We start from the raw sequence: 26,813 nt of genomic DNA, 5'->3' as shown, positions 1-26,813 counted from the left end.
CCGTTGCCTCCCTGGGAAAGGAGTAGGGGGGGCAGCGGGGGAGGACAGGTCGTTGCCCCTCAGGTCCCACCAGCACGCCAATGCAAGGCACAGCAGGGGTCCCGGCAGCCCCTCCCACCTTGGTAGAGCCCACTGAGGTACTGAGCGAGGGTGGGCAGGGCAGGAGGAGGGCATGTGACTTGGTGGTGACCGTTTGGAGAGGTGAGGGGAGGGCACGTGAAAGGGAGTGCGGGAGGACGGTGTGACAGCTGGGGTGGGTGGGGAAGGCCGGGGTGAAGAGGGGATTATGGCTGCCCCAGGACGCTTGGTGGCGGGGGCGTGGACACATGAGATGCCCTGAATCTCCTAGCAGCCTCGAGGCTGGGCACACAGGGCACACAGGGGCCTGCTGGCTCGGCACTTCCCTCAGGGCGCTGTCCTGCCAGGACCATGCGCCCGTCACCCACAGCCTGGGTCCTCCCGGCCTCTGCAGGGCTCTGCCTGCCGTAGGGTCCGGGCGTCGCAGGTGGAGGAGAGCTCAGGGCGCTGGTGCTCGGAAGGCCCAGAAAGGAGCTGAGCCTGGGCAGGGCGGGGACCGCAGCTTGGAGGAACACGTTGGGTGTGAGGAAGCCTTCCTATGGGAATCGAGAGGGGTCCGTGAGGCTCTAGACCCTTGACTGGGGGACACTGGGCGCCTTTCCTGGGGACCACCGACCCAGGCAGTAGAGGTCAGGTGGGTTGTGAGATTGCAGGGCGGGTGGACGAGGGCCGTAGGTGATGGGGCCCAGGGACTGGAAGCAGCTCACGGTGGGCAGAGTCAGGGGCGCGGGGGGCCTCATCTCCCTTTCCTGCCGGGCAGACACCCCCATCCCTCTACCCTCGTGTCCTCCCAAGGACGAGCCCCAGCAGTGGAGTAGCAGCTCACGGGGTGCAGGGAGGCTGCCGGAGGGGGTCTCGGGGCCCGGTGTGCGGGGAACCCGCGGACCAGCTGCAGACGTCGCGTTTGTAACAAAGCAGCTTTTATAGGTCCCCGGCGAGGGCGCCGGTGGCCGCCCGCTAGGAGCCGCGGTGGCCCGCGTTCTTGCGCTCCTCCTCCGCCGACCCCGGGGAAGGCTCCCGCGCCGGCTCCCCGCCGCCCACTCGCGGGCGCCCGCCGCCCGGGGCCTCGGGGTCCCCGCGCTGGGCGCCGTCGGGGCCGGGGGTCGGAGGCCGGGGGCGCCGCTGTGCGGAGGAGGGCCGCCCGGGCGCGCCGCTGGGGCCCCGGCGCGGCGCGGACCTGCGCGCGCCCGGCCTGCCGGCGGCGCGGAGAGCGGGGGACGCGGCGGGCGCGGCGTCGCAGGCGGGCCGGGGCGGCGGCGACGGCGGGCGGGGGACGCTGCGGGAGCCCCCCAGGCGCGGCCACAGGTCTGCCTCGCCGTTGTGCAGGAGCACGAAGCGGCGCCGGGACAGCAGCGGCAGCATCTTCTGGCTGCGCAGGCTCTTCTGGAAGGTCTCGAGTGCCAGGTCTGGGGAGGAGTTGGGGGTGAGCCCGGCTTGGGCGGGGGAGGCGTGGGGGGAAGGGAGGGGCGGGCACCCAGCCTCCCCGGCATCGCGTTCCCGGGGCTGGAGTTTACGGGGCGTGGGGGGGTGAGGGGTGGGACCGGGGTTGGGGTGAGGTGTGGGCGGGCATCGCCTTGGCTGGGAGGTGGGGGCATGAGCAGAGGGTGGGGTTGCCATGCAGCCTTTCGGGTGCTGGAGAGCTAGGTTTGTGGATGTCTGAACTTGGGGAGAGGGTGGGCAGGCAGAGGGGTCGGTTTGAGGGGCCTGGGGGCTGGGTAGCGGCCTCACCCAGGGTCTCCATGACCACGCCTGGAATCACCTCTCTCAGGACTTCACAGCTGGTGTGCAGGGCAGGGTTGGAGTTCATCTCCAGCAGCCACACCTGGGCCAACACTGCTCAGCATGCCTCCCCACCTACCACTTGGCCAGCAGGAGGCTGAGGCCCTGGTCCCCACTAAGCCAGGTGACCGGGCAGGTCACTTCTTTTCCATGGCCTCACTCCCCCATTTGCCCAAGGGGCTAAGACTCTGAGGGTCTGAGAGTCTGGCCTTGGGGGCTGCCCCAGCTGCAGGAAGAGCGAAGCCTTGTGGACACACCACCCCCAGGGCTAGGGAGGGTGCATAACTGCCTGCTCCAGGGGCCCGCCTGAGTGGTCAGGGTGTGCACAGAGGGCCCCTGCCTCCTGCACCTGCCTGCTGGGCCCCGCCCCCCCCCGGGACGCCTCAGCAGCACCTTGAAGTTTTCATCGATCAAGAAGTCACAGCCAATGAGGTCAAAGTAGCCCAGCTTGCACTTGAGCTTGGATTTGACAGACAGGAAGCAGTGGGCCAGGATCTGCTGCATCCGCTTCTGTGGGTGGGGGCGGGGGAGGGGGGGTGGAGACAGGACGTCACCTGTGGGCCCTGATTACGCCCTCCAGGCCTGGACAGCCACAGCCCCATCCCACCAGTGCCCGCACTTCCACATTCTCAGGGTCACAGGCTCCCAGGCAGAAACTCCTTCACGCTCATTTTACTCATTTCACAAACGTGTGGACCTCCTATTGCACGGCAGGTACTGGGGTCGAGAGTAGAGAGAGCTGACGAGGAGTCTCTGCCCTCGGGCAGCTCGCTCACAGGAGAGACAACAGCTGTGATGTGTAAATCGTTATGCACTGAGCAGCTCACTCACAGGAGAGACAACAGTTGTGATGTGTAAGTCGTTACGCACTGAGCAGCTCGCTCACAGGAGAGAGAAGAGCTGTGACGTGTAAGTCGTTACGCACTGAGCAGCTCGCTCACAGGAGAGACAACAGCTGTGATGTGTAAGTCGTTACGCACTGAGCAGCTCGCTCACAGGAGAGACAACAGCTGTGATGTGTAAGTCGTTACGCACTGAGCAGCTCGCTCACAGGAGAGACAACAGCTGTGATGTGTAAGTCGTTACGCACTGAGCAGCTCGCTCACAGGAGAGACAACAGCTGTGATGTGTAAGTCGTTACGCACTGAGCAGCTCGCTCACAGGAGAGACAACAGCTGTGATGTGTAAGTCGTTACGCACTCTGCACAGCACATGAAGCCATACACGCTGATGGAGAAGATGAAGCAGGGTGAGCGGTGGGGGGTTCTGGGTGGTGTGGAAAGGGGTCTGATCTGGGCGGGCCAGAGAGTGAGCAATGGGTGAAGAGTGAAGGGGAGAGCTGTGGGGTGGGGTGGGGATGGGACACCTGGGTAGAGCAACGGCTGTAAGTGGGAGCACGCCCAAGGTGTTGGAGGAACAGAGTGCGGCTGCTGTGGCTCGAGCGAGCTAGGAGGGCAGCGGGAGATGAGACCAGAGTGGCGCCAGTCACATCTCGGGGGCATGGGAAGCCCTTGCCTTTCACCCTGAGGTCAGAGCTGTTGGAGGGTGGAGCATAGGAGGGCATATCTGACCCGTGCCCTAATAGGGTCCTCTGGCTGCTATGCTGAGAGAGACTGAAGGGCCCCATTGCAAAGATCCAGGTGAGAAATGTGGGTGGCTTGTGTAAGCCGAGGTGGTGGGTTGGATGCTGGGTCTGTGTTGGGGTAGAGCCAACCTGGTTGATTGATGAAAGGATGGTGAGCTGTGAAAACAGGAATGAAGGGTTATCCCTAGGTGTTTGGTCTGAGACTCTGGAAGGATGGAGCCCCCATCAACGGAGAAGGAGAGGAGGCCCATGGAGTCTGAGACATCTGTGAGCTTACAGATGGGGTGTTGATAGGCCATGGTTCAAGTTCAGGGGAGAGGTCAGGGCCGGATGTTTCATGTGGAGTCTTGAGCACATAGATGGAATTTAAACTCAGGCGTTGTCTGATAAAGACAAAGAGTAGATAACAGTGGGTACAGCAGATAAAGAGTAGAGCCAGGCTGAGCTCTGGGCCTCCTGAGCAGCTGTGCGGAGCCGAGGGGCCAGCACAGGGGGCGGAGAGGGGGTGGACAAGGTCCTGGAAGCCGTGGGGAGTGAAGAGCTGTGTCCAAAGTTGGCTGACAGGTCAGGGAGAAGAGGGCTGGACTGACCCCTGGGTTTGACAGCATAGAGGTCACTCCAGCGAGCATTTCAGCGAAACAACAGGGAGAAGCTTTGCTGAGCAGGTTCAAGAGAGACAACATAAAAACAGCCCAAACTGGCCAAATTTGTCAGAATTAACCTTCTCAAAATGCTGGAAATTAACCAAAGGCATCCAGCAACCTGAAGAGTGTTTACTCAAGTAAAATCTTGAATCTTGGTGAGAACAGCAAGCTTTGTAGCATTTTAACTTGCCCTGGTTTTATCCCTGGCATCCCAGCTCAGTGCCTTGAAAAAATCCTGTGTTCTCGGTACTGGAGATAGCTTAATAGACCTGTCTGGCAAAGAATTGGAGGGGGCTTCCCTGGTGGCGCAGCGGTTGAGAATCTGCCTGCCAATGCAGGGGACACGGGTTCAAGCCCTGGTCTGGGAAGATCCCACATGCTGCAGAGCAACTAGGCCCGTGAGCCACAACTACTGAGCCTGCGCGTCTGGAGCTTGTGCTCCGCAACAAGAGAGGCTGCGACAGTGAGAGGCCCGCGCACCGCGATGAAGAGTGGCCTCTGCTTGCCGCAATTAGAGAAAGCCCTCACACAGAAACGAAGACCCAACACAGCCAAAAATAAATATAAATTAAAAAAAAAAAAAAAAAAAAGAATTGGAGTCATTTGTTGTGATGTGTCTGATGGTTCCATGGTAGACCTCACTTGAACTAAAGGAAAATACAAGAACAATGTCTTACCATATAGAGAATGCCAGTGAAGAGATAGAAATTATAAAAGGGAGCTGAATAGAAATTCTGGAGTTGAAAATTATAGGAACTGAAAGCAAAAATCACTACAGGGGTTCAACAGTCCATTGGAGTTGTTCAAAGATAGGTCAATTGAGATTATCCAGTCTAAGGAACAGAAAGTCAAAGGAATGAAGAAAAATAAAGCTACAGAGACCTGTGGGACACCGTCAAGCAGACCAAAATGCATAAGGAGATCCAGAAAGAGAGCAGAGGAAGAGTCAGGAAGAATATCTAAAGAAATAATGGCAGTGGGACTTCTCAAATTTGATGAAAAGTAATCTACACGTTCAGGAAGGCCAGTGAGCTCCAAGTAGGATAAACTCAATAAGATCCATCACATCATAAGCAAACTTTCAAAAGACAAAGACAAACAGAGGATGTTGAAATCAGCAAAGAGAAGTGACTCATCATAAAGGCTCCTCGATAAGACCAACAACCAATTTCTCATTAAAAACCATGGAAATGTCCATCAACAGATGAATGGATAAAGAAGACGTGGCACATATGTATGATGGAATATTACTCAGCCGTAAAAAGACATGAAATTGAGTTATTTGTAGTGAGGTGGATGGACCTACAGTCTGTCATACAGAGTGAAGTAAGTCGGAAAGAGAAAAACAAATACTGTATGCTAACGCATATATATGGAATCTAAAAAAAATGGTACTGATGAACCTAGTGGCAGGGCAGGAATAAAGATGCAGACATAGAGAATGGACTTGAGGACATGGGGTCGGGGGAAGGGGAAGCTGGGGCGAAGTGAGAGAGTGGCGTGGACATATATACACTACCAAATGTAAAACAGATAGCTAGTGGGAAGCAGCAGCATAGCACAGGCAGATCAGCTCAGTGCTTTGTGATGACCTAGATGAGTGGGAGGGAGGCTCAAGAGGGAGGGCATATGGGGATATATGTATGCATATGGCTGATTCACTTTGTTGTACAACAGAAACTAACACAGCATTGTGAAACAATTATACTCCAATAAAGATTATTAAAAAACAAAACAAACAAAAAAAAACCCCATGGAGCCCAGAAGGCAGTGGGATGACAAATTCAAAATGCTGAAAGGAAAAAAAAAATCTGTCAACCAAGAATTGTATATACAGCAAAATCATCCTTCAAAAATGAAAAAGAAATTAAGACAGTCCCAAATTTAAAAAACATAGATTAGGGCCTCCCTGGTGGCACAGTGGTTAAGAATCAGCCTGCCAAAGCAGGGGACATGGGTTTGAGCCCTGGTTCGGGGAGATCCCATATGCCACGGAGCAACTAAGCCCATGCGCCACAACAACTGAGCCTGTGCTCTAGAGCCCGTGAGCCACAACTACTAAGCCCGCGTGCCACAACTACTGAAGCCCGTGCACCTGGAGCCTGTGCTCTGCAACAAGAGAAGCCACCACAGTGAGAAGCCCACTCACTGCAACGAAGAGTAGCCCCCGCTTGCTTCCCGCATGCAGCAACGAAGACCCAACGCAGCCAAGATAAATAAATAAAATAAATAAATTTATATTAAAAAAACCCATTATCATTAGTAGAACTTCCCTACAGTCCTTCAGGCTGAAATGAAAGGACGCTAGACAATAATTCAAATTCACATGAAGAAATCAAGAGCACCCATGAAGTAACTACACAGTTAAATATAAAAGACAGTATACATTCATTTTTTGGTAATTGTTTTTTTTCCCTTCTATCTTATTTAAAAGACAATTGTGTAAAGCAATAATTATAAATCTATGTTGATGGACACACAATTTATAGAGTTGTAATTTGTGACAGTAACAGCCTAAAGGGAGAGACAGAGCTATATAGGAACAATTAAAAAAATACTATTGAAATTAACTTAGTATTAATCCAAACTAGATCGTTATAAATTAAGATGTTAATGGTAATCCCAAGGGCAGCTACTAAGAGAATAACTCAAAAATATGTAGTAAAAGAAATGACACTAGAAATGGTACACTAGAAAATATTTAACACAAAAGGAGGCAGTAATGGAGGAATTGAGAAACAAAATGATATAAGACATATAGCCAAAGCAATCCTGAGAAAGAAAAACGGAGCTGGAGGAATCAGGCTCCTGGACTTCAGACTATACTACAAAGCTACAGTAATCAAGACAGTATGGCACTGGCACAAAAACAGAAATATAGATCAATGGAACATGATAGAAAGCCCAGAGATAAACCCATGCACATATGGTCACCTTATCTTTGATAAAGGAGGCAAGAGAATACAATGGAGAAAAGACAGCCTCTTCAATTAGTGGTGCTGGGAAAACTGGACAGCTACATGCAAAAGAATGAAATTAGAACACTCCTGAACACCATACACAAAAATAAACTCAAAATGGATTAGAAACCTAAATGTAAGACTGGAAAGTCTTAGAGGAAAACATAGGAAGAACACTCTTTGACATAAATCACAGCAAGATCTTTTTTGATCCACCTCCTAGAGTAATGGAAACAAAAACAAAAATAAATGGGACCTAATGAAATTTAAAAGCTTTTGCAAAGCAAAGGAAACTACAAATAAGACGAAAAGACAACCCTCAGAATGGGAGAAAATATTTGCAAACGAATTAATGGACAAAGGATTAATCTCCAAAATATATAAACAGCTCATGCAGCTCAATATTAAAAAAAAAACAACCCAATCAAAAAATGGGCAGAAGACCTAAATAGACATTTCTCCAAAGAAGACATGCAGATGGCCAAGAAGCATATGAAAAGCCGCTCAACATCACTAATTATTAGAGAAACGCAAATCAAAACTACGAGGTATCGCCTCACACCAGTTAGAATGGGCATCATCAGAAAATCTACAAACAACAAATGCTGGAGAGGGTGTGAAGAAAAGGGAACCCTCTTGCACTGTTGGTGGGAATGTAAATTGATACAGCCACTATGGAGAACAGTATGGAGGTTCCTTAAAAAACTAAAAATAGAATTACCATATGACCCAGCAATCCCACTACTGGGCATATACCCAGAGAAAACCATAATTCAAAAAGACACATGCACCCCAATGTTCACTGCAGCACTATTTACAATAGCCAGGTCATGGAAGCAACCTAAATGCCCATCAACAAACGAATGGATAAAGAAGATGTGGTACATATATACAATGGAATATTACTCAGCCATAAAAAGGAACGAAATTGGGTCATTTGTAGAGATGTGGATGGACCTAGAGACTGTCATACAGAGTGAAGTAAGTCAGAAAGAGAAAAACAAACATTGTATATTAACGCATATATGTGGAACCTAGAAAAATGGTACAGATGAACCAGTTTGCAGGGCAGAAATAGAGACACAGATATAGAGAACAAGTGTATGGACACCAAGGGGGGAAAGTGGCGGGGGGTGGTGGTGGTGTGATGAACTGGGAGATTGGGATTGACATGTATACACTAATATGTATAAAATGGATAACTAATAAGAACCTGCTGTATAAAAAAATACATAAAGTAAAATTCAAAAATTCCAAAAAAAAGAGAAAACAAATAGCAAAATAGCAGATGTAAATCCTAACTTATCAGTAATTATATTAAGTATAAATGAATTAAGCTTTCCAATTAAAAGACGGAGATTGTCAGGATGCATTCCCCTCCCCCTGTCGAGATGCATTCCCCTCCCCCCCATATGCTATCTATGAGACTCACTTTAGATTCAAAGACACAGATAGGTTGAAAGTAAAAGGATAAAAAAAAGATATATCAGGGCTTCCCTGGTGGCGCGGTGGTTAAGAATCCGCCTGCTAACGCAGGGGACACAGGCTCGAGCCCTGGTCCGGGAAGATCCCATAAGCCATGGGGCAACTAAGCCCGTGTGCCACAACTACTGAGCCTGAGCTCTAGAGCCCCTGAGCCACAACTACTGAGCCCGCATGCCATGACTACTGAAGCCCACGTGCCTAGAGCCCATGCTCTGCAACAAGAGAAGCCACCGCAATGAGAAGCCTGCGCACAGCAACGAAGAGTAGCCCCCGCTCGCTGCAGCTAGAGAAAGCCCATGCACAGCAATGAAGACTGAACACAGCCAAAAATAAATAAATTAATTAATTAAAAAATATATATATGTCAGGCAAACAGTAACCAAAAGAGAGCTAGAATGTCTATATTGATAGCAGATAAAATAGAGTTTAAGACAAAAATTGAGGCCATTAAGAAAAAAGAGAACATTTTCTAATAAGTCAAGAATATGTAATAATTATAAACATACATATACTTAACAACAGAGCCTAAAAATACATGAAGCAAAAACTGACAGAATTGAAAGGAGAAATAGACAATTCAGTAATAATAGTTGGAGACTTCAGTATCCCATTTTCAATGATAGAACAACTAGACAGAAGATCAACAAGTAAATAGAAGACTTGAACAACACTATAAACCAACTAGACCTAAAAGACATCTATATAACACTCCACCCAACAGTAGAATATACATTCTTTTCAAGTGTGCGTGGAACATTTTTCAGGATAGACAATATGTTAGAACATAAAACAAGTTTCAATACTTTTTAAAGGGTTGAAATCATACAAAGTATGTTTTCTGACCACAATGGAATGAAATTAGAAATCAATAAGAGAAAGAAAATTAGAACATTCACAAATATGTGGAAATTAACACACTCTTAAGCAACAAATGAAAACAGAACACACAAAATCTTATGGGATGCAGTGAAAGCAGTGCTCCCAGGGAAATTTATGGCTGTAAACACCTACATTAAACAGGAAGAAAAATCTCAAATCAAATCAATAACCCAAATTTCAACCTTTAGAAACTAGAAGAAAAAAAACCGAAAAACAAAACCAAACAAAAAACCCAAACCAAAACAAAACAAAACTAAACCCAAGGCAAGAAGAAGGAGGGAAATAATAAAGATTAGAGTGGATATTAATGGAATAGAGAATAGAAAGCAACAGAGAAAATCAATGAAACCAAACACTGGCTCTTTGAAAAGATCAACAAAACTGACAAACCTTTAGCTAAATTGACCAAGATAAAGGGGAGGAAAGACTCAAATTACTAACATCAAGAAAGAAAGACCTTGGGGCTTCCCTGGTGGCGCAGTGCTTAAGAATCCGCCTGCCAATGCAGGGGACACGGGTTCGAGCCCTGGTCTGGGAAGATCCCACATGCCGTGGAGCAACTGGGCCCGTGAGCCACAATTACTGAGCCTGCGCGTCTGGAGCCTGTGCTCCGCAACAAGAGAGGCCGCGATAGTGAGAGGCCCGCGCACCGCGATGAAGAGTGGCCCCCACTTGCCACAGCTAGAGAAAGCCCTCGCACAGAAACGAAGACACAACACAGCCATAAATAAATAAATTAATTAATTAAAAAAAAAACCATCCCACCTTTATTTAAAAAAAAAAAAAGAAAGACCTTACATAGAGATGAAAATGATTATGAAAGCAATTATAATTGTTCATAAAATACCATGAGTACCTGTATTCCAAACAAATTAGACAACTTAGGAGAAATGGAGAAATTCCTAGAAAGACAAACTAATAAGCCTGACCCAAGAAGGAATAGATAATCTGAATAACCTCTAACAAAGGTTGAGTTAGTAATAATAATAAAAATAACAATTCTTCCCACAAAGGAAACGTTCACAATAAGGTAGCCTCACTGGTGAATTCTTCCAAATATTTAAAGAATTAACACTAACCCTTCACACACTCTCCAAAAATGGAAGAGAAGGGAATATGTCCAAAACCAGACAGACATACAAGCAAATAATGCTGTGGACCAATATTACTTATGAGGGTAGACACGTAAATCTTCAATGAAGTACTAGCAAACCCAATCCAGCAGCATATTTAAAGGACAATATGCTATAGCTGAATGAGATTTATCCCGGAAATGCAAGAGTGATTCAACACATGATAATCAATTTATGTGATACAGCACATTAAGAGAATGAAGCTACAGCAACCAAAACAGTGTGGTGCTGGCTTAAGGATAGATATACACACCAATGAAATAGAATTGAGAGTCCAGAAATAAACACATACATATCTGGTCAATTGATTTTCAAAAATGCGCCAAGAACAGTCTCTCTGACAAATGGTCCTGGGACAACAGGATAGCCACATGCAAAAGGCTGAAGTTGGTCCCTTACCTCACACCATACACAATAATTAACTCAAAACGAGCTAAAACTATAAAAGTTGTAGAAGAAAACATAGATGTAAATCTTTACAACCTTGGATTTGGCAATGGATTCTTAGATATGACATCAAAGCATGAATAACCAAAGAAAAAAATTGATAAATTGGACTTCATAAAAATCTATGCAAAAAAGGACATTATGGGGAATTCCCTGGCGGTCCAGTGGTTAGGACTCTGCACTTCCACTGCAGGGGGTTCAATCCCTGGTCGGGGAACTAAGACCCCTCAAGCCGAGGGGCACGGCCAAAACAAAACAAAACAAATAAACAAAGGACATTATCAAGAAAGTGAAAAGAGAACTCACAGAATGGGGGAAAATATTTGCAAATCACACATCTGATAAGGGTCTAGCATTCAGAATATATAAAGAGCTCTACAGCCTAAGAAGGAAGAGTGAACAAAGGATCTAAACAGAAGTTTTTCTAAAGAAGATACAAAAATGGCCGACAAATACGTAAAAAGATGCTCAATATCATTATCATTAGGAAAATGCAAATCAACTCCACAATGAGATACCACTTTACACCCACTGGATGACTATTAAAAAAAGAAAAATACCAAGTGTTGGCAAGGATATAGAGAAATTGGAACCATCATACATTGCTGGTGGGAATGGGAAACCCTGCAGCCACTGTGGAACATGGTTTGGCAGTTCCTCAGAAAGTTCAACATGAGTTACCCGACGACCATGCAATTCCCTTCCTAGACCTATACCCAAGAGAACTGAAAATATCTGTTCATGTACGTGAATATTCATAGCAGCATTACTCATAATAGACAAAAAGTAAAAACAACCCAAACGTCTATCAACTGACGAATGTTTATCCAAGTAAATCGTGGTCCATTTACACAATGAAATAGTCTTCAGTCATAAAAAGAAACGAAGGGAATCTTGAAAATGTTATGCTTTCAGTGAAAGAAGCCAGGAAAACCCACAAATTGTGTGATCCCATTGACATGAAATGTCCAGAACAGGGAAATGCATGGGGACGGGAAGTGGATTAGTGGTTGCCAGGGGCTGGCAAGGGCAGTGGGTACCGAGTTCCTTTCTGTGGAGGTGACAACGTTCTGGAATTAGAGAGTGGTGATCACCCTGCAACTCTGAGAATCCACTAAAAACCACTGAACTGTACTTTCACAGAGTGACTTTTGTGTCGTGTGAACGATCTGTTTCAGAAAGAGGGAGAGGAGACGGTCCCTGGAACCCACCGCTGCGCGCACGCCCAACGGCAGCCCCGCCCAGGGACGGACGTGCCTGGGGCCCAGAGCCCCCAGCCCTCGGGCCCTCCGGTCCTGACCCCCGGCCCCTCCCAACGCCGGGTGGGCGGGGCGCGCACGCACCGTGAAGGTGGTGAAGACCCAGTCCCGGGGGAGGCGCTTGGCCTCGCGGAACTTGTCGTTGATGTAGCAGTTAAGGTGCTCCATGCTCCACACCGTGTCGTCCTTGAGCAGCAGGTACAAGGGGCTCTTCTTCTGCATGAACTGGGAGGCAGGGCAGCGCCTGGAGGCCCTGCCCCTACGGGGGCCCCGACAAGAGCCTCACCCTGACGCGGCCACCAGAGACCCCACAGGGGTCCCGCTCCTCCGGGACGTCGAGCCCCTCCCCCAGCACCTCCTGCCCCTGCGAAGTACCCCCAGATCCTCCCGGAGGGCCGCCGCCCAGACACCTCCCATTGAGACCCTTCCCTGGAGACCTCTGCCCACAGCATCCCTGCACTGAGGTCCTCACGGAGGCCCTTGCCCTTGGCTCCCACCCCTGCTGGGCCTGATCCACACCCAGAGGGAGCTGAGCTGGGGGTCGCGGCCACGGCTCTCAGTCTTTCCACCAGGATGCCCAGCTGAGGCTGAAGATGAGAGGCAGTGCTGGCTGCAGGCGGGGGCAGCCCAGGCCACCTCGGGGTCTGGGCCATGTCTACAGCGGGATTCTTTTCCCATTCTTGAGCAGTGATTTTTGTCCAAGGCTGCAGGGAGGGCCCTCACCTGTGGGGGGCATGTACCTGGTTGGTTAAATGGCCACCGAGGTCGCTGGAATGGGGATCGTAAAGGCCGAGGGTGAGGCGAGCGTAGCCGTGGCCGAAGAAGACCATGTAGGGCATGGCGCAGGCGATGAGCAGGTAGGAGCGCACGTCGAACTTCTTTCCGTCCAGCAGCAGCGGGTTCTGGATGTACCTGGGTAGGCGTGGTTAGCCTGGCCCGTGCCCCCACCTGGGCCCGCCAGTTCCTCAGCACCCCTGCCACCTGTCTCAGGTGTGAGCTGTGGGTCCCCTACCCTGGCTGGGTGCAGTGTCCGCTGGTCAGGGGACATTTCCGAGCCTGAACACGTCAGGGAATTGGGAAGGAGGGCCTGGCCCCTAGAGCACAGCCCACTGGTGTGTGTCTGGGGCGCCCCAGGGCGCAGCCCTCGCTAGAAGCCTGGGAGGCAGTAGCAGACTGGGCCCTATGGGCTGGGAAGACTGCCTGGAGGAGGAGGGAGGGGTGACCTTGGGCCTTGAAGGGCAGGTGGCTTTGGAGAGGCAGGGAGGGGACATCCCAGTGGAGAGAGCTGTAGGTCTAGAGACCCAGCCGCTGGGAGCAGCTGCTTGGGGTGGCAGACAGCAGTTGCGGCAGGACTGAGGTCCACATTGGCAGGTAGGGAAGTCCGAAGGGACATTTTCTCAGGCTAGACTGTGCCCCCTGGTGTGAGGCTGAGGGTCTGGACCCCTCCCAGAGGCAGAGGGAGCAAGGCAGGGTGGTCAGCTCTGCCTGTGGGCCTGAAGGCTGCAGCTGGATGGGTGGGGGATGGGGGAGAAGCCGGGCTTCCTGCAGGTCAGAGGGCGCAGGACCCAGGCTGGGGCACAAGCTGACCAAGCCCTCCCTGCCCCACACCGTCCAGGAGCCTCCTGTGTGTGTGTGTGTGGGTGGGGGAAGGGTACATCCTCTGAGATCCTGACTGGATGTGAAAACCCCACCTCTTCTGGCTACACAGGGGCCCAGCTGGGGGCACCGCAGCCTTCCACCGCCAAGGACTCCTCTGTGGGCCCCGCGACGCCCACGAGCCTCACAGGCACCAGCGGGCCTGGGTCAGCCCCACCCGGCCAACGCCCCTCGGGGTGCCCATGCGCAAAACCTCTGCACGACCCGCGCCTGAGGCGCCCGGAAGGGCATCTTGCGGTAGGTGGGGTCGTCCTCGATGCTCTGGGTCTTGGCTTGGAGGGCGGCGACTTCCTCCTGGTTCCGGAGCAGAAAGATGCCTTTGCCCTGGTTGGAGGCGGTGGGCTTGCAGATCCACATCTGGGTTTCTGCGGAGAGAACTACCTGAGCCAGGGAACCTGCCTCGCCCCGCCCATCCCTGCCAAAGCCCCGCCTTGGCCCCAACCACGCCCCTCCCAGCCCCACCCCGCCCTGACCACTCCCAGCCACGGCCCCGCCCCTGCAGGCTTCGGCCTCCACTAAGGTCCGGCCATGACCCTCCCCAGCATCGCCTCAGCACCAGCCCTGACCTCACCCACCCTGGCTCCACCCTTCCACTCCCTGACCACGCCCCACCGCGGCCTCGCCAGGGCCTTGGCCCCGCCCTAATCACGCTCCCACCTTGGTCCAGCCCTGCACCGGTGTCCCCAGAGAGGGCCTGGCGTCCAGGGGCCTCTCACCATCAAAGAGGGTGAAGAAAGCCTCTCTCTCATCCCTGATGTCCAGACGGTAGGTCTCTGGGAAAAAGTCTTCCATTTTCAGGACCCTGGGGAAGCAGGGAGGTGGGGAAGACACTGGGAGGGTTGTCCCCCTCCCCCAGCTTGGCCAGCCATTCTAGGGGTCTGACCTGGGGTAGGCTGGAGGGAGAGTGTCTGCTAGGAAGCTGGGCTGGGCTCCAGGCACTCCTGCCCCCTTTGGTTTCCTCTGAAACACCCCCACGCCACCCCCCCACCCCCGGTCCCCAGCTCTTTCCTCTGCAGAACCTTTGCACCTTCTGTTCCCTGGCCAGAGGCACACTTTTCCGGCTCTGCACACCTGGCTTCTCTGCAGGCTGCCTCACCCACCGCCCAACCCCTCCCGCCTCCCTGCTCTTCCCCTGCTGCTCTAGGGCCTTCGGGAGTGGTCAGTTCAGAGCTGGGTCTCCAGGCCAGGACCGTGCCCAGCATGCAATGAGCGGTCGGCATGGATCCCCTGGCCTGGGATGCCCTTTAACCCCTTTCACCGACCACCAGGCCATCCTTCAGTTTGGGGCAGAATGGCTGGGTGCATCTACCTCTGTGGCCCAAGGCGTCCTGGGCTGCTCCACATGAGCTCTTCTGGGGCGGGTGTCGTGTCCTTTCCAGATCTGTGCCCCAGGAGGACACAGGACCTGGCCTGAGTGGCTACTCAGTGTGTGGGGAATGGATGGGGGGCGTCGAGAGGTGGGGAGTGGGTGGGGGCTTGGCGGTAGACTGGTGGTGTGTGGATGGGTGGGGAGCGGATAAGTGGATTTTGGATGGAAGTAGGTGGCTGGGCAAGTGGTCTGGTGGGCAGACGGATGCCTGGAGGGGATTGGCCCAGAACTGCTGACAGAATTGGGTGGTGTCGTGGATGACCAGGTAGCGGGTGGTTGCCTGCCTGGTGGGGGGTGGACGGGGGAGGCAGATGGTAGGTGGTTGTTTGCATGGGTGGGCGGACGTGTGAATGGCCGGGCCGTGAGTGGATGAGGAGTGGGCACATCGAGTGGGTCAGGCACGGCTCGGGGGGGCGGGGGCGGGCCAAAGGGCAGGAATGGGTGTGCAGTGGACGGCAGTGGGTGTGGTAGGCAGTGGTGACTGAATGCAGGACACCAGTGGGCGGCTCTGTGGCGAGCGTGTGAGGACCGCTGGGGGCCGTGGGCTGGGTGGCTGGAATGGTGGCCGGTATTGGGGGTGGAGACAGATGGGTGACACGCGGCTGGGTCAGTGGGAAGTTGGGTAGGCGGACGGACTTGGTGGAGGGCGGTCAGGAGCAGCGACTGACGCGTCCGGTGCGGGCTGCGCCGCCAGGGTGGGGGGCGGGGGGCCAGGGCATCCTCACTTGGCCTGCGCGCAGGGGGCCGGCTTGCTGGTCTTGCTGAGGACCCGCGCGTGCTCCCTCAGGGCGCTGAGAAGCCCGATCTTGGTGGTGAGGAGCTGGTTGTTGGGGAGCTGGTACAGCAGCTGCTCGCCTGGCGCGACAGAGCCCGGGCAGCGTGCGACCGCGCATGCGCGCGTGGAGGGCCGCCCGCTGAGCCCGGCCCCGCCCCTACCTTCCCGGAAGCTGCGGTAGGTGTCCCTGCACTTGACCTCGCACCACTTGAGCTTGTAGTCTTCCCGCCGGCTGTCCTGGATGCGCTGCCAGCCCTTGCTTTTGCAATAGGAGCTGATTCTGCAGGGGCGAGGGGCGGCGGTGACCTGGGGGCCGCGGGGCTGTGGGCCGCGGAGCGAGGCTGGGCCGGGGCCTGGGGGCGGTGGGGCTGGACCCAGCCTGAGGCCCCGCTCACATTGAGGCCCCGTTGGTGCCTCCGATGTAGAAGAAGGGGCCCTGACCGGTGCCGGGCGGCTGCTTCTCCCCCTCCAGCGGGTGCTTCTCCAGGAGGGCAGCCCGGGGCCTGGCGGTGTCAGCATCGTCGAGCTCTGCGGGCAGAGTGGGTGGTCAGAGGCTCTGGCCCAGCTGGTGGCTTTTCTGCCCCTTCCTGGGCCCTGCCCGAGCCCACCTGCATCTTGGTCCAGCTGGCTTAGCTCCTGTAGGAGCCCCTCCTCTCGGTGGCTCCCCATTGATCTCTCATGGGCCCAGCCTGTGAACGAGGTGGGGTCAGACAGGGGGCGTCCACTCAGAATCTGACCGGAGCCCCTGGGCAGTCCCCCCAGCCGTCTCGGCCCATCTCAGCCCAGTCTCAGGCCCAATCAGAGGGCCTCCTAGGAGAAAGGGGGCAGGGTCCCTCCTTACCAACGGCAGGGGCTTTGTGTGGGGCAGAGGCTGAGGTGTGAGGCTGGAGCTGGGGGCAGACATGACACGGGGACATGCCCAGAGGGTGGGGGTCACAATGTCCATCATGACATCATGGGTGACCCACAGCAGTCAGGGGAGACCCCTCTCCGCCTGTTCAGACCCCGACTCTGCTGTCCCCTGCCCTACTCGGCTGGCCCAGATCCCACACCTGGCACATGGCCTCCTGCTGGCCCCTCTCCCAGGGCATGGCTGTGTGGTCCCCCCGTGAGAAGGCCTTCCTGGGGATGGGGTGCCAGTCCCTGGGGAGGCCCTGGCTGCATTCACCTGCTGCCCGGGGGCGGCTCCGCCAGACCCCTGCCATCCTTGACCGCTTGCCTCTCTTTGTGCCAACCTGGGTCCGAGGAGGCGGTCCCCAGCGGTGGAGGAAGTGGGTGCGGCTGCGGGCCGCAGATGCTGGGGCACTGGGGCGGGGGCATCTCTGGGAAGACGCGGCCCCCACCCCTCTGCGGGCCCTTCGGGCAGCCCGTGGTCCTAGCCCTTGAACTGGGCACACAGTCAGGCCCGCCCTGCCCGGGGAGGGGTGCCGCCCAGCGTCCTGGATTTGGGCTTCCTCTTGTGGGTGGCTCCCGTCTCTGTGGTGACTGTCGGGCCTGCAGGGACTGTCCATCTGGCGTCGGCATCTCTGCGCTTGGCCTCCCTGCCGGCTGTAGGGAGGGCTGCTGTCAGGCCTGCGGGGTTGGGGGGGGCGGTGGCCCTGAGCAGGCCCCTCCCAGAGTCGGGGCGGGGCCGTGAGGAGGCCCTGCCTCAAGGATGATGCCTCCATAGGGCTCCTTTCCTGTGTGGCTAACTCGGGAACGTTTTAGGGAATTTTAGCCGTTCCTTGACAGGTCCTTCCCAGTTTGGGGGCTGCTTGGGAGGCTAGGATTTTCCGAAAGATTGAAGGAACGCAAGCAGTGGAAAGGCCAGTACCCTGGGAGCTGGCAGGCAGAGAGGGACTCCTGCATCTGCATACCAGGAGCTGGCAGAGTGCTCTCCAAAGAGGACAGTCGCTTTGCAAACAAACCAGCTGGTCACCCAAGAGATGCTGACCAAGACCTTTGTCCCCACTTAGAACAGAAGAGGGTAAACTGAGAACAGCAGTCAACACGGTTACAGGGCCTGGGTGCGGGGCCGGGTGCGGGGAGGGTCTCACCCCCCTGCCAAGGGTGGGCCGAGCCCCGAGGAAGACCTGGAGCCTCCTCCCCAGCCCTGCCCCACCCAGAACGGGAGGGCTCCTCTGTGGCGGCTGGACCCCGCCCAGCATGACCGCGGGGATGGGGGCCTGCTGAGCACAGGAGGGTGCGCGCGTGCGCGTGCGCGTGGGTCGCCACGTTGCCTGGGAGGCCCGCACCTTGCTGGGGATGGGGGCCCCCCGAGGAGGATGACGGTCAGTACTCTCCCCCAGCACTCCCACGTGAGTGGCTACTGAGTCAACAGACATCTGACGGAGGCCCCCAGGTGTGAGCGACAGGTCGACACCCAGAGACAGAGAGACAGGGCCCTGCGAGGAGGGGGCGGGGGGTGGGGGTGGTGGCGTAGCCCGAGGCAGAGGACGCAGCCCTGGGAATACCCTGGGGCAGGACCAAGAGTCCTCACCCGAGAAGAGGGCTGGACGGTTAGAACAAAGGGACAGACAAGGTGGACGAGCTCATGGAAATACGCAGTACAGCCTTGTGAGAAGTTCAAGGCGTGGAAGTGTGCTGGAAAGGAAAATATAAAGAAGGAAAGGCACCCAGCGGGAGCCTGGAGACATCTCAGAGCCGCAGGCAAGGCTCCTGTGACCCGCCCAGCATGGTGGGAGGTCTCTAGACCCCCCCCCCGGGAATTCCCGAGATGAGCCGGACCTGGGAAAGGAAGCTGGGGCTGCGGTGTGGATCAGCTCTGTGCCTCGGTTTCCCCACCTGCAGAGTGGGCTGGGAGTACCACAGCTGCCGGGTCACCCATGTTGGAGGAGGGCCTGTGTGACGACGGTGAGGCCGGAGAGGGCCAGGCTGGTGCCGAGCAGGGCGGTGACCCGCCTGCAAGGGGCGTTACTGGGGGTTACAGTGTGAATGTGGGGGGTGGGAGGGAGCCCCTGGCACCCACTGCCCAGCGAAGTGTAACTTCTGCGGGGTAACCCGGACCCGGCAGCGGGCGCTCCTGGAAACAGGAGCCGGGAGGTGGGCGTGGAGTTGCCAGGTTTCAGAACAAGCCTTGTAAGCCTGTGCCTCTGTTTGCCTCGTCTTAACTCTGTATATCTTATTACTTCCACGAAGAATTAAACAGGCCATGAATTACCATTTCTTGTCATTCAAGTTAACAAAAATTAAGAAAAAGAATCCGTACCCTGGGCGTGCACGCGTGTGGTGAACGTGGTGCCGGGATGTGGTGGCCTGCGGGGCTGCGGGCGGGGTCAGGGGTCAGAGCCTTGGCCGAGCAATCGCCTTTCTCAGAGTCTCTCTGAAGGACTAATTCTAAATAGAAAGCTTTGTGCTGAAAGGTGTTCCCGAGCTGTTATCTATGGTGGTGAAGCTCGGGTTGCAGTGGCCCTGCCCGGGGGTAGGGGGGTGACGGCACCAGGACCTCCGTGAGGACTGCAGGGAGGGGTCGGTGGAAACAACTTTGTAACGAATTTTTAAATAAACTTTTTACCTGGTCAGGTAAAAAGACTGGCGGGAAATGGCGCTCCGGTGTGATGAACGGAAGACCCTCGAGAACCTGAAGGAAACATCCAAGAAAACGAGATGACGCCCGTGTCCTGCCAGGTCCTTCCTCCAAATACACGTTTGGTGACGTGGGGTGCTAAGGAGGTGCTGACTTTGCTTGTCGGGCTGAGCTGTCTGGGGGGACGTGGGTCCCCGCAGACTTTAGGAGGCCGTCCCTTCTGGGGGTCGGTCCTGGGAGACAGACCTGGTCCTGAGCAAAGGTGCTGGTCCTGAGGGGCCGCCACCCCCGGAGGCCTGCCCTGCTCAGCCCGGCCTGGGGGTCTCTGCCCAGCCAGGCACCCCTCCGCTCCCCTCCTTCACCTCCCTCACGCTCCTGGGCAGAGTCCCGAGAGGACCCACAGGGCTCCTGGGGCCGAGGGGCTGGGCGGGGCAAGGGACGGCAGGCCCCGGCCCTCATGGCCAGCCAGGACCCCCGCTGGTGGCCCGCCTGCCCCTCTTACCTGCCTGACAAGGTGGTGTGAGCCCTGTGCCAGGGAAACAACAGTGGTGACCAGGCAACTGTCTCCTAGCAACCATGACCCAGTGGCCCAGAGGTGAGCAGGTGGATGGGGAGGGGCAGGAGGCCAGGCACCAGGGGGAGCGGGGAGGGGGAGCGACCAAGGCTGGAGGAGGGGTGTCATGGGCACAGCCCCCACCTGGGCCCTCTGTCCTCCCGGGACATTCCTGAGCCTTCTCAGGATCCCCAAATCTGTGCCAGGACCCCAGACCTGACCCATTATGTTTTTGTGCTCAGTGTGCTTTACCTGCGTTATTTCATCTCCCCTTACCACGGCCTCTTTACAGAACAGAAAGTGGGCGCTCAGCAAACCCATGCCTCCCCAAGGGGTTGAGAGGGGCTCATACCCAGGTCTGGGAGGCCAGGGCCTGTGGGAGGGCCGCTGGCTGCCCTGCACAGCCCCCTGCCTCTGTCCTCCAGAGCCTTGCATGGGTCACCAGGGTGTCTCTCCTTAGGGAGCCTTCACTTGCTTCTTGTAGGGTGGATAGTGGCCCCCGTGCCATGTGTGTCCACGTCCTAAGGCCCAGAAAGTGCAGTGTGACCTTACTTGGAAAAATCGTCTAGCAGATGTGATTATCTGATGGGCCCTAAATCCAGCGACCAGTGGCCTCGGGAGAGGGAGGGAGAGCGGAGGAGACACAGAGGCGAGAAGCCAGCTGAAGATGCGGCAGCGGCCGGAGGGATGCGGCCACAAGCTCCCGGACGCCTGGAGCCCCAGAGGCTTGGAGAGGCAGGAAGGACCCGCCCCAGAGCCTCCGGAGGGAGCAGGTGGCCTCCAGAACCGTGAGAGAATACATTTCCGTTGTTTCAAGCCACTGAGTTTGTGTAATTTGCTGTGGCCACCCCAGAAAATTAATGCACCCCTTAAGCGCCCCCTCACTTTGAGGGTCCCGGGTGGCATTCCCCACTGTGGGGAGGCCTCCCTGACCCCGCTCAGAGGCTGACGCACTCCCAGCTGTGTGCCTGCCTGCGCCAGGTGTTGGGGGCCTGCAGGGCTCTGTTCTGCTGGCCTGTGGTCTGACACCCCTTTGCCCGAGGGTAGCTGTCGGTTAGTCTGGAGGGGCGGAGAGCTCCTCCAGCCAAGTCCTGGACTGAGGGGCAGCCTGACCTCAGGAGCTGGTGGCCCCCTGCCTGGGCCTGCTGGGGGCAGCACCCGGGGGCGGGCAGTGGGGAGCCTGGTCACCTGCAGGCCACTTGTCTTCCCCTCGGCTGGAGCACAGACTTTCAGAACCCCCAGGTCGTCCTCCCCCGGAGCCCGTGCCCCACTCCCCATCCCTTCTAGAGGCCCAGACCCCTAGGAGCTGGGCCAGCCCACCACCCTGCTGCCCTATGACTCCCCATGGGTTCTGGGGAGGCGGCCCCCTGCCCACGTGGTGACAGCGAGAGCTCAAACTCAAAAACTGCCTGATAACCCAAAAAACTGGTGTGGGTGCCAGGCCGGGGGCAGCCTTTCCCACGACGGCCTGGGACTGGGCCATCAGTCGCATCTACAGCCCCAAGCAAGGCAGCCAATCATTAACCGGCCAGCCCCGCAGGGCGGATGCCTCTCCCCGGGTGCCACAGGGCTTGGCTGGGCTTGACCCGAGCGCCTGGAGGCAGAAGGGGCGGTCCAGCCCCGCTGGGTAAAGGCCCAGCACCCCTCCTGCAGCTGTGGTGCGGGTCAGCTCAGGCCCTGGCTCAGGCAGGCTCAGGCCCTGGCTCCCCACGGGGAGTTGGTGCCTTTGCCAGGGCTGGACCAGGAAGCCCTCCTCACCGGCCCCTGTGCGGCCTCCGGGCCCCTCTGCTGGGCTCCTGCATGGTTCCCGCTTGGCCACCTGCTCAGAGACGTTCCTGGGCTGCCCTCACCCCACGCCACCCTGCTGCCACCTCTACTGCCCTGGCTTCTGCAGCACCGGCAGCCCCTGCAGCTGACTTGTCCTGCGGAGCCCCCTTGCTGCCTGTGACTCCCTCTCAGGGACATCCCTCCTCCCCCCCCCCCACCCCCAGTGTCTGGAACTGCACTGGCTCCCAGAGGGCGCTCAGGAGGGAGGGAAGGCAGGGAGGAGGGAGGAGGGACGGACCCCTCTGCCCTGACTCTGGCTGCAGAGCCCTGGGTCGGAGGCATCTGCCAGTCCCTTGTGAAGCCGTGGGTTGGGACCCTAGGACCTTCTTGGAATTCTCAGGGGAAAGAAGGGGCTGGTCCCACGAGGCTGGGAGTGGGACCAGCATCCGGAAGTTTGGTTTTGGGGGCAGCTGTAGACAGAGGACGTCTTGCTGAGCCTCTGTGGGTAGAAGGGAGCGGGCAGGGGCTGCCAGGCCTTCTGCCCAGCGTGCGTGGGTGACAGCCTGGCCCGGCACCTGGAGAGTCCCCCGACCGCCCAAGCCCCGAGTCGGGCCTGTGGGGACCCAGGGGAAGGAAGAAGAGAGGTCTCACCTGTGGGCTCTCCAAACCTAGCACCCTCCAGCGTCCTGGTGCCACCTGGGGTTGGGGAGAGGGCATCCTGGGGTATCTCTTGGGGCACTGCCAGCCACGGGCACCCTTCCACGGCCTGGGCTGGGGGTTTAGGGGGCCGGGGCTGCTTCTGTCCTGTCCTCCTTACCCACCCCCCCCTGCCTGGTATGGGTGGGGGGTGGCAAGGGATGAGGGCACCTTCCTGGAGAGGCTCCTGGGGGGCTCCAGGGGTGTGGCTATCTGCGTCCCAGTGGCAGTGCCAGCAGCACGGGGGCTGCACCAACTGCTCGCCAGCCTTCAGCGTGGGGCCCACCGCCCGTGGAGCCCTTCCCCCCACTATTACACCAACAGTCTGTTGTGTCTGCAACAGAAATCCCCCGTGGGGCGTCACAGGGCTCCCCCAGTCAGGGACACGGGGGCTGGGTGGTCAGGCGTGGCCTGTGCCCTGGGGGCACACGAGGGCTTGCGCCTGGGCAGGAGTGTACAGCTGGCTCAGGCCCACTGCTGGGACCCACGGACCCCGGCCTCCCCTCCACCAGGCATCCGGTGAGCAGCCCCTCCTCCGGTGGCGATCAGGCCATGGATGGACGGCATTACCAGACAGTATTAGACAGAAGGACCAGATCTAACCGTGTCTGGTAAGACACCCATCGGCAGGCTTTGGTGCAGGCAGTCTCATCGGCGGCCCTTCTGGGAGGGCCTGCGGCTTCCCCTACCCCCTGTCCCGCCGCACCGCGAGGAAGTGGGAGGGTTCAGCGGCAAGACCCCCAGAGCCTCCTAGTCTGTGGAGCGGCCCCAGAGCCCTGGTGGCCTGGCCCAGGGCTGCTCCGAGGAGGGCTTTCCTGCAGACCCCGTCTGGGCAGCAGCCCAAACACGTGTTTGTGGGCGCAGCTGGGGAGCAGTCTGGCTTCCCTGCTCTTGATCCCGGGTCAAGGTGGCTGCGGCACCCTCGCAGCTTTCTGAACGGCCCTCGGCCGGTTAATGAGTAACAGCCGGGCCAGGGGCAGACCCTCCTCCTGTGGGAGAGCCACTGGGGCCCAGGGCAGAAGGGTCACCCCTGTGCCTACGCCGGCAGGTCTGGGGGCTGGTGTCCTGGCTTCAGATCAAAAAGACAAAACAAAAGATCATCCCGGCCTTGATGGTTTGGGACAATGTTCCCAGTCTCGCCTACGACACTGCGGGGGCTGGGGGCGGGGAGAGCAGCACGGAACGTCCACTGCTCCAGGCACCCGGACACACCCTTGTCCCCCGCGTCCCCAGTGGACCGAGGGAGTAAGAGAGGTGACCGCCCACGGCCCCAGCTGACTGGGACCTCTCAGGGCAGGGCCACCTCCCAGCGGTGAGCACTTCTCTGTGCGGCTGCTGACAGGCCGCCGGCCACTCTGTGGGCAGAGCCCAGGCCCAGCCACAGCAGACGCGCAGGAGCCTGCAGGCTGGCGGCCTGTCTCAGGCCCTAGCATCCCGAGTCCCTTGGGGGGCACCGAGGGCCCTGATGTGGCAGAACCGGCCCCGCAGCGGTCGGCAGAGGCCTCCCTGGTTGGGCCGGGCTGCAGAGCTGAGACAGGCCGTCTGCCCGTCCCCCAGCTGGCCCGGGGCTCGGCCCAGCTCTGGAGTCCAGGAGCTCAGGACCGCGTGTCTTCGGGCCACTTCCCGGCAGGTGGTGGGTCACCTTTGAACATCGTTACCAGACAGTGTTAGAGTCGAGCCGAGAAATCCAGCACTGTCCAGTAAGATGCCCACAGAGGCCCGGGTACGCCTCGGCCCGAGGACGCGGGACAGACGTGAGCGCCCCACAGCCCGCAGGCAGGGCCCAGGTGCAGGCAGGGAGGCCCGCGCGCTGCTCCCTGTTTTCCCAGAGCCAAGGGCACCTGGGGCCGCGGACCCGGGACCAAGGCCGGAGGTGTTGCTGGCCTGTGAAGTGGCCCACCCACCCGGGCCCAGGCCTTTGTTGCCGCTCCGCTTGGCCCACACCTGCCAGGTGTGGTGGCAGCACCTGCTTGGGCGCCATGCAGGGCCCGGAACCCGAGCATCCTAATCCCGGATCACTGGGGGCGGGGCACCCGGTGCAGCTGCAGGAAGCCTTTGATTCTGGAGGCTGAGAAGGGGCGCAGACACGTCCGGGCCTGGGGAAGGGGCCTGCCCGAAGTCAGCTTTCTGCCTTAGAGCCCCACCCGGAAGCCACTGGGACAGGACAGGGTGGGGAGCTGACTGAGGGTGTCAGGGGCTGTGGCTGGCATGGGGCCTGCGTGGGGAGAGGTCGGGGCCCGGGGCCAGGCTGGGGGAGGGCGGCCCCGTCGCTGCGAGCAGGGCCCCACCGTCATCATTACCAGGCAGTATTAGAGACCAGGCACCATCCAATGCTGCCCAGTAAGATGGCGATGGCCGCCCCGAATTGGGTCTGGGGGCCGCCCGTCTGGGTTGAAGAGGGGACTCGATGGAGGGGCGCCCAGCAGCCTGAGGTGGAGCCACGGCGTCTTAGGGCACTGAGGTGGGGAGGGACCCGGAATGGCCGGGGCTGGAGCAAGTGTGTGCCCTGAGGCCACAGTGCCAGGCAGGCCCCATCTGTGGGGGGTCAGCCCCGGGGGGAGGCGGGGCTGCAGCGCCTAGAAGCCCCCGGAGGCCAGGACCACAGGGTGACCCCTGCCCAGCCAGCCCTGGCCGGCCCAGTGGGGTCACCAGCTCCGGGCATGGGGTGGGTGCCTGTGGGGGGCAGGGTGTCCTGCCCACAGGAGGCCAGGGCCCAAGGGCGGGAGCAGAGCGGGACCCTCCCTCTGAGCCGACCCAGGGACAGGCCCAGCCCCGGGGTCCTGGGTGAGCACGAGCGTGTATGAGGCTCTGTCTCTCGGGTGCAGCCCCAGCACAGTCTCCAGTGCCCACCGCCCCGCCCTTGGCAGGAGCGTGGACGAGCGTCGGGACCAGGAAGGAGGATGGCTCCCAAGGCCCCGCCCTCCTCAGCCCCCCACCCAGCAAGCAGGATGGTGTTCCCGGGGCCCAGGGCCCCCACCTCTCACCGAGCAGCCTGTCACCAGCGCCCCACTGTTGCGTGGCCCTGGGGTTCTGGCTGCTGCTGGCTGTGAGGTCCAGGGGCGGGCGAGGTGGTGCTGGGCCTGCAGGAGGGGTGCAAGAGAGGTAGCCCGGTCCAGACTGCGCCTGGCGGTCACTGTGGCTTGTGTGCCCACTGGTCTGAGGTCCAGCCCCAGAGCAGGTGGGACAGCAGCCCCCAAAGGCAGAATACAGGGCAACAACCCCCAGGTGCCTGCGGCGGCCAAGCCAATCTCGCAGGCACCCCCAGGACAGGTGGGGACCTGCCCTGCTCAGGGTCCACACCTGGGGCCCCTGCAGGGAGCTGACAGACCCCCGGCACCCAGCCCTGGGGGACTGAGGGGTCCCGTTCTCTCTCCTGTCCCCATGCAGGTGGCACGCAGGCCTGGAGAGCTGGCCAGAGCAGCTTCTCAAGTTTTCCGGCAACTTCCACCCACAGAGGCTGCAGGGGGAGGGCCTGGGCCCTGTGCTGATCCCCCCCACCCGAGGCTGCCAGACTGACCACAACAAAGACTGCGTCCACCCAGCCCCGGGCCTCAGCCAGGTCCACCCGGTTCTCTGGCTTCATGCTCGGGAACAGGCGACATTTCTCACAGGGCCTGACCTGACTTAGGCCTGGCCTTGGGGGACACACACGGGGATTGGGCTTCATAGGTGCCCGGACCCTCCAGGCGGCCACGTCCAGGCTCAGAGAGTGGTGCCCATGGCCGGGATCCAGGCCTTTGCCCCTCCGGCCCCTCCTGGCTCAACCTTGCCTTTCAGTGTCCATCCTTCAGACCCGTAAAGTCAATTCACTTTTTTCTGAGCTAAGTGAAACCATTTAGACTTCACTTTCAGAGCTGAGTTCAATTTCAGCTCCACTCCTGGCTGCCAGGCTACAGGGTTGGGACAGGGGCCCAGCATCCCTCCTTGCAGACAGCCCACCGTGCCAGGTGGCCTCCCCTGCCTGGCCTCCAGCGCCCTCGGCTGCTCACGGCCAGCCCTACTTGGGGAGCACCGAGGGCCCGGGAGACCCCACAGGCCCTGGCCAGCCTGGCTGCAAGCCAGATGGATAGGCCAGTCCCGCTCTCCGCTGCCCACCAGCGTATCGGCTGCTATGTTCTCCCCTAGGAGGCAGAGACCGGGGGCTGGTGGGCAGCAGAGTGCTCCTTCTTAAGCCCCAGGACAGAATCCCACTCTCCTCCTGAACCCAGAACCCGTAAATACA

General features: G+C 57.6%; 1 protein-coding gene across 1 annotated transcript; it reads right to left on the bottom strand.

Annotated features, from left to right (window-relative positions):
* Nucleotides 1-1,035: 1,035 nt before the first annotated feature.
* TTLL10 (tubulin tyrosine ligase like 10) lies at nucleotides 1,036-16,733 on the bottom strand. The gene is made up of 12 exons (XM_068539972.1): nucleotides 16,658-16,733; nucleotides 16,445-16,577; nucleotides 16,211-16,329; nucleotides 16,000-16,129; nucleotides 15,215-15,286; nucleotides 14,622-14,707; nucleotides 14,099-14,270; nucleotides 12,990-13,161; nucleotides 12,334-12,474; nucleotides 2,251-2,367; nucleotides 1,807-1,900; nucleotides 1,036-1,484 (listed from the first exon to the last, which is right to left on the bottom strand). The coding sequence occupies exons 1-12, from the start codon at nucleotides 16,716-16,718 to the stop codon at nucleotides 1,036-1,038; spliced, it is 1,746 nt and encodes a 581-aa protein (XP_068396073.1). The 5' UTR covers nucleotides 16,719-16,733.
* Between the last annotated feature and the right edge of the window lie 10,080 nt (nucleotides 16,734-26,813).

The sequence above is a fragment of the Eschrichtius robustus genome, chromosome 3 (assembly GCF_028021215.1).
Source record: "Eschrichtius robustus isolate mEscRob2 chromosome 3, mEscRob2.pri, whole genome shotgun sequence".
NCBI classification, from domain to species: Eukaryota; Metazoa; Chordata; class Mammalia; order Artiodactyla; family Eschrichtiidae; genus Eschrichtius; species Eschrichtius robustus.
This window is presented reverse-complemented; position numbering and strand designations above follow the sequence as displayed.

Excerpts from the sequence above, each read along its gene's own strand:
- TTLL10 (XM_068539972.1), bottom strand. The coding sequence starts at position 16,718 with ATGGGGAGCCACCGAGAGGAGGGGCTCCTACAGGAGCTAAGCCAGCTG. Across the intron at positions 16,130-16,210 it reads CTACCGCAGCTTCCGGGAAG|GCGAGCAGCTGCTGTACCAG; the intron begins GTAGGGGCGGGG and ends CTGTCGCGCCAG. Across the intron at positions 2,368-12,333 it reads GGGTCTTCACCACCTTCACG|AAGCGGATGCAGCAGATCCT; the intron begins GTGCGTGCGCGC and ends CCCCACCCACAG.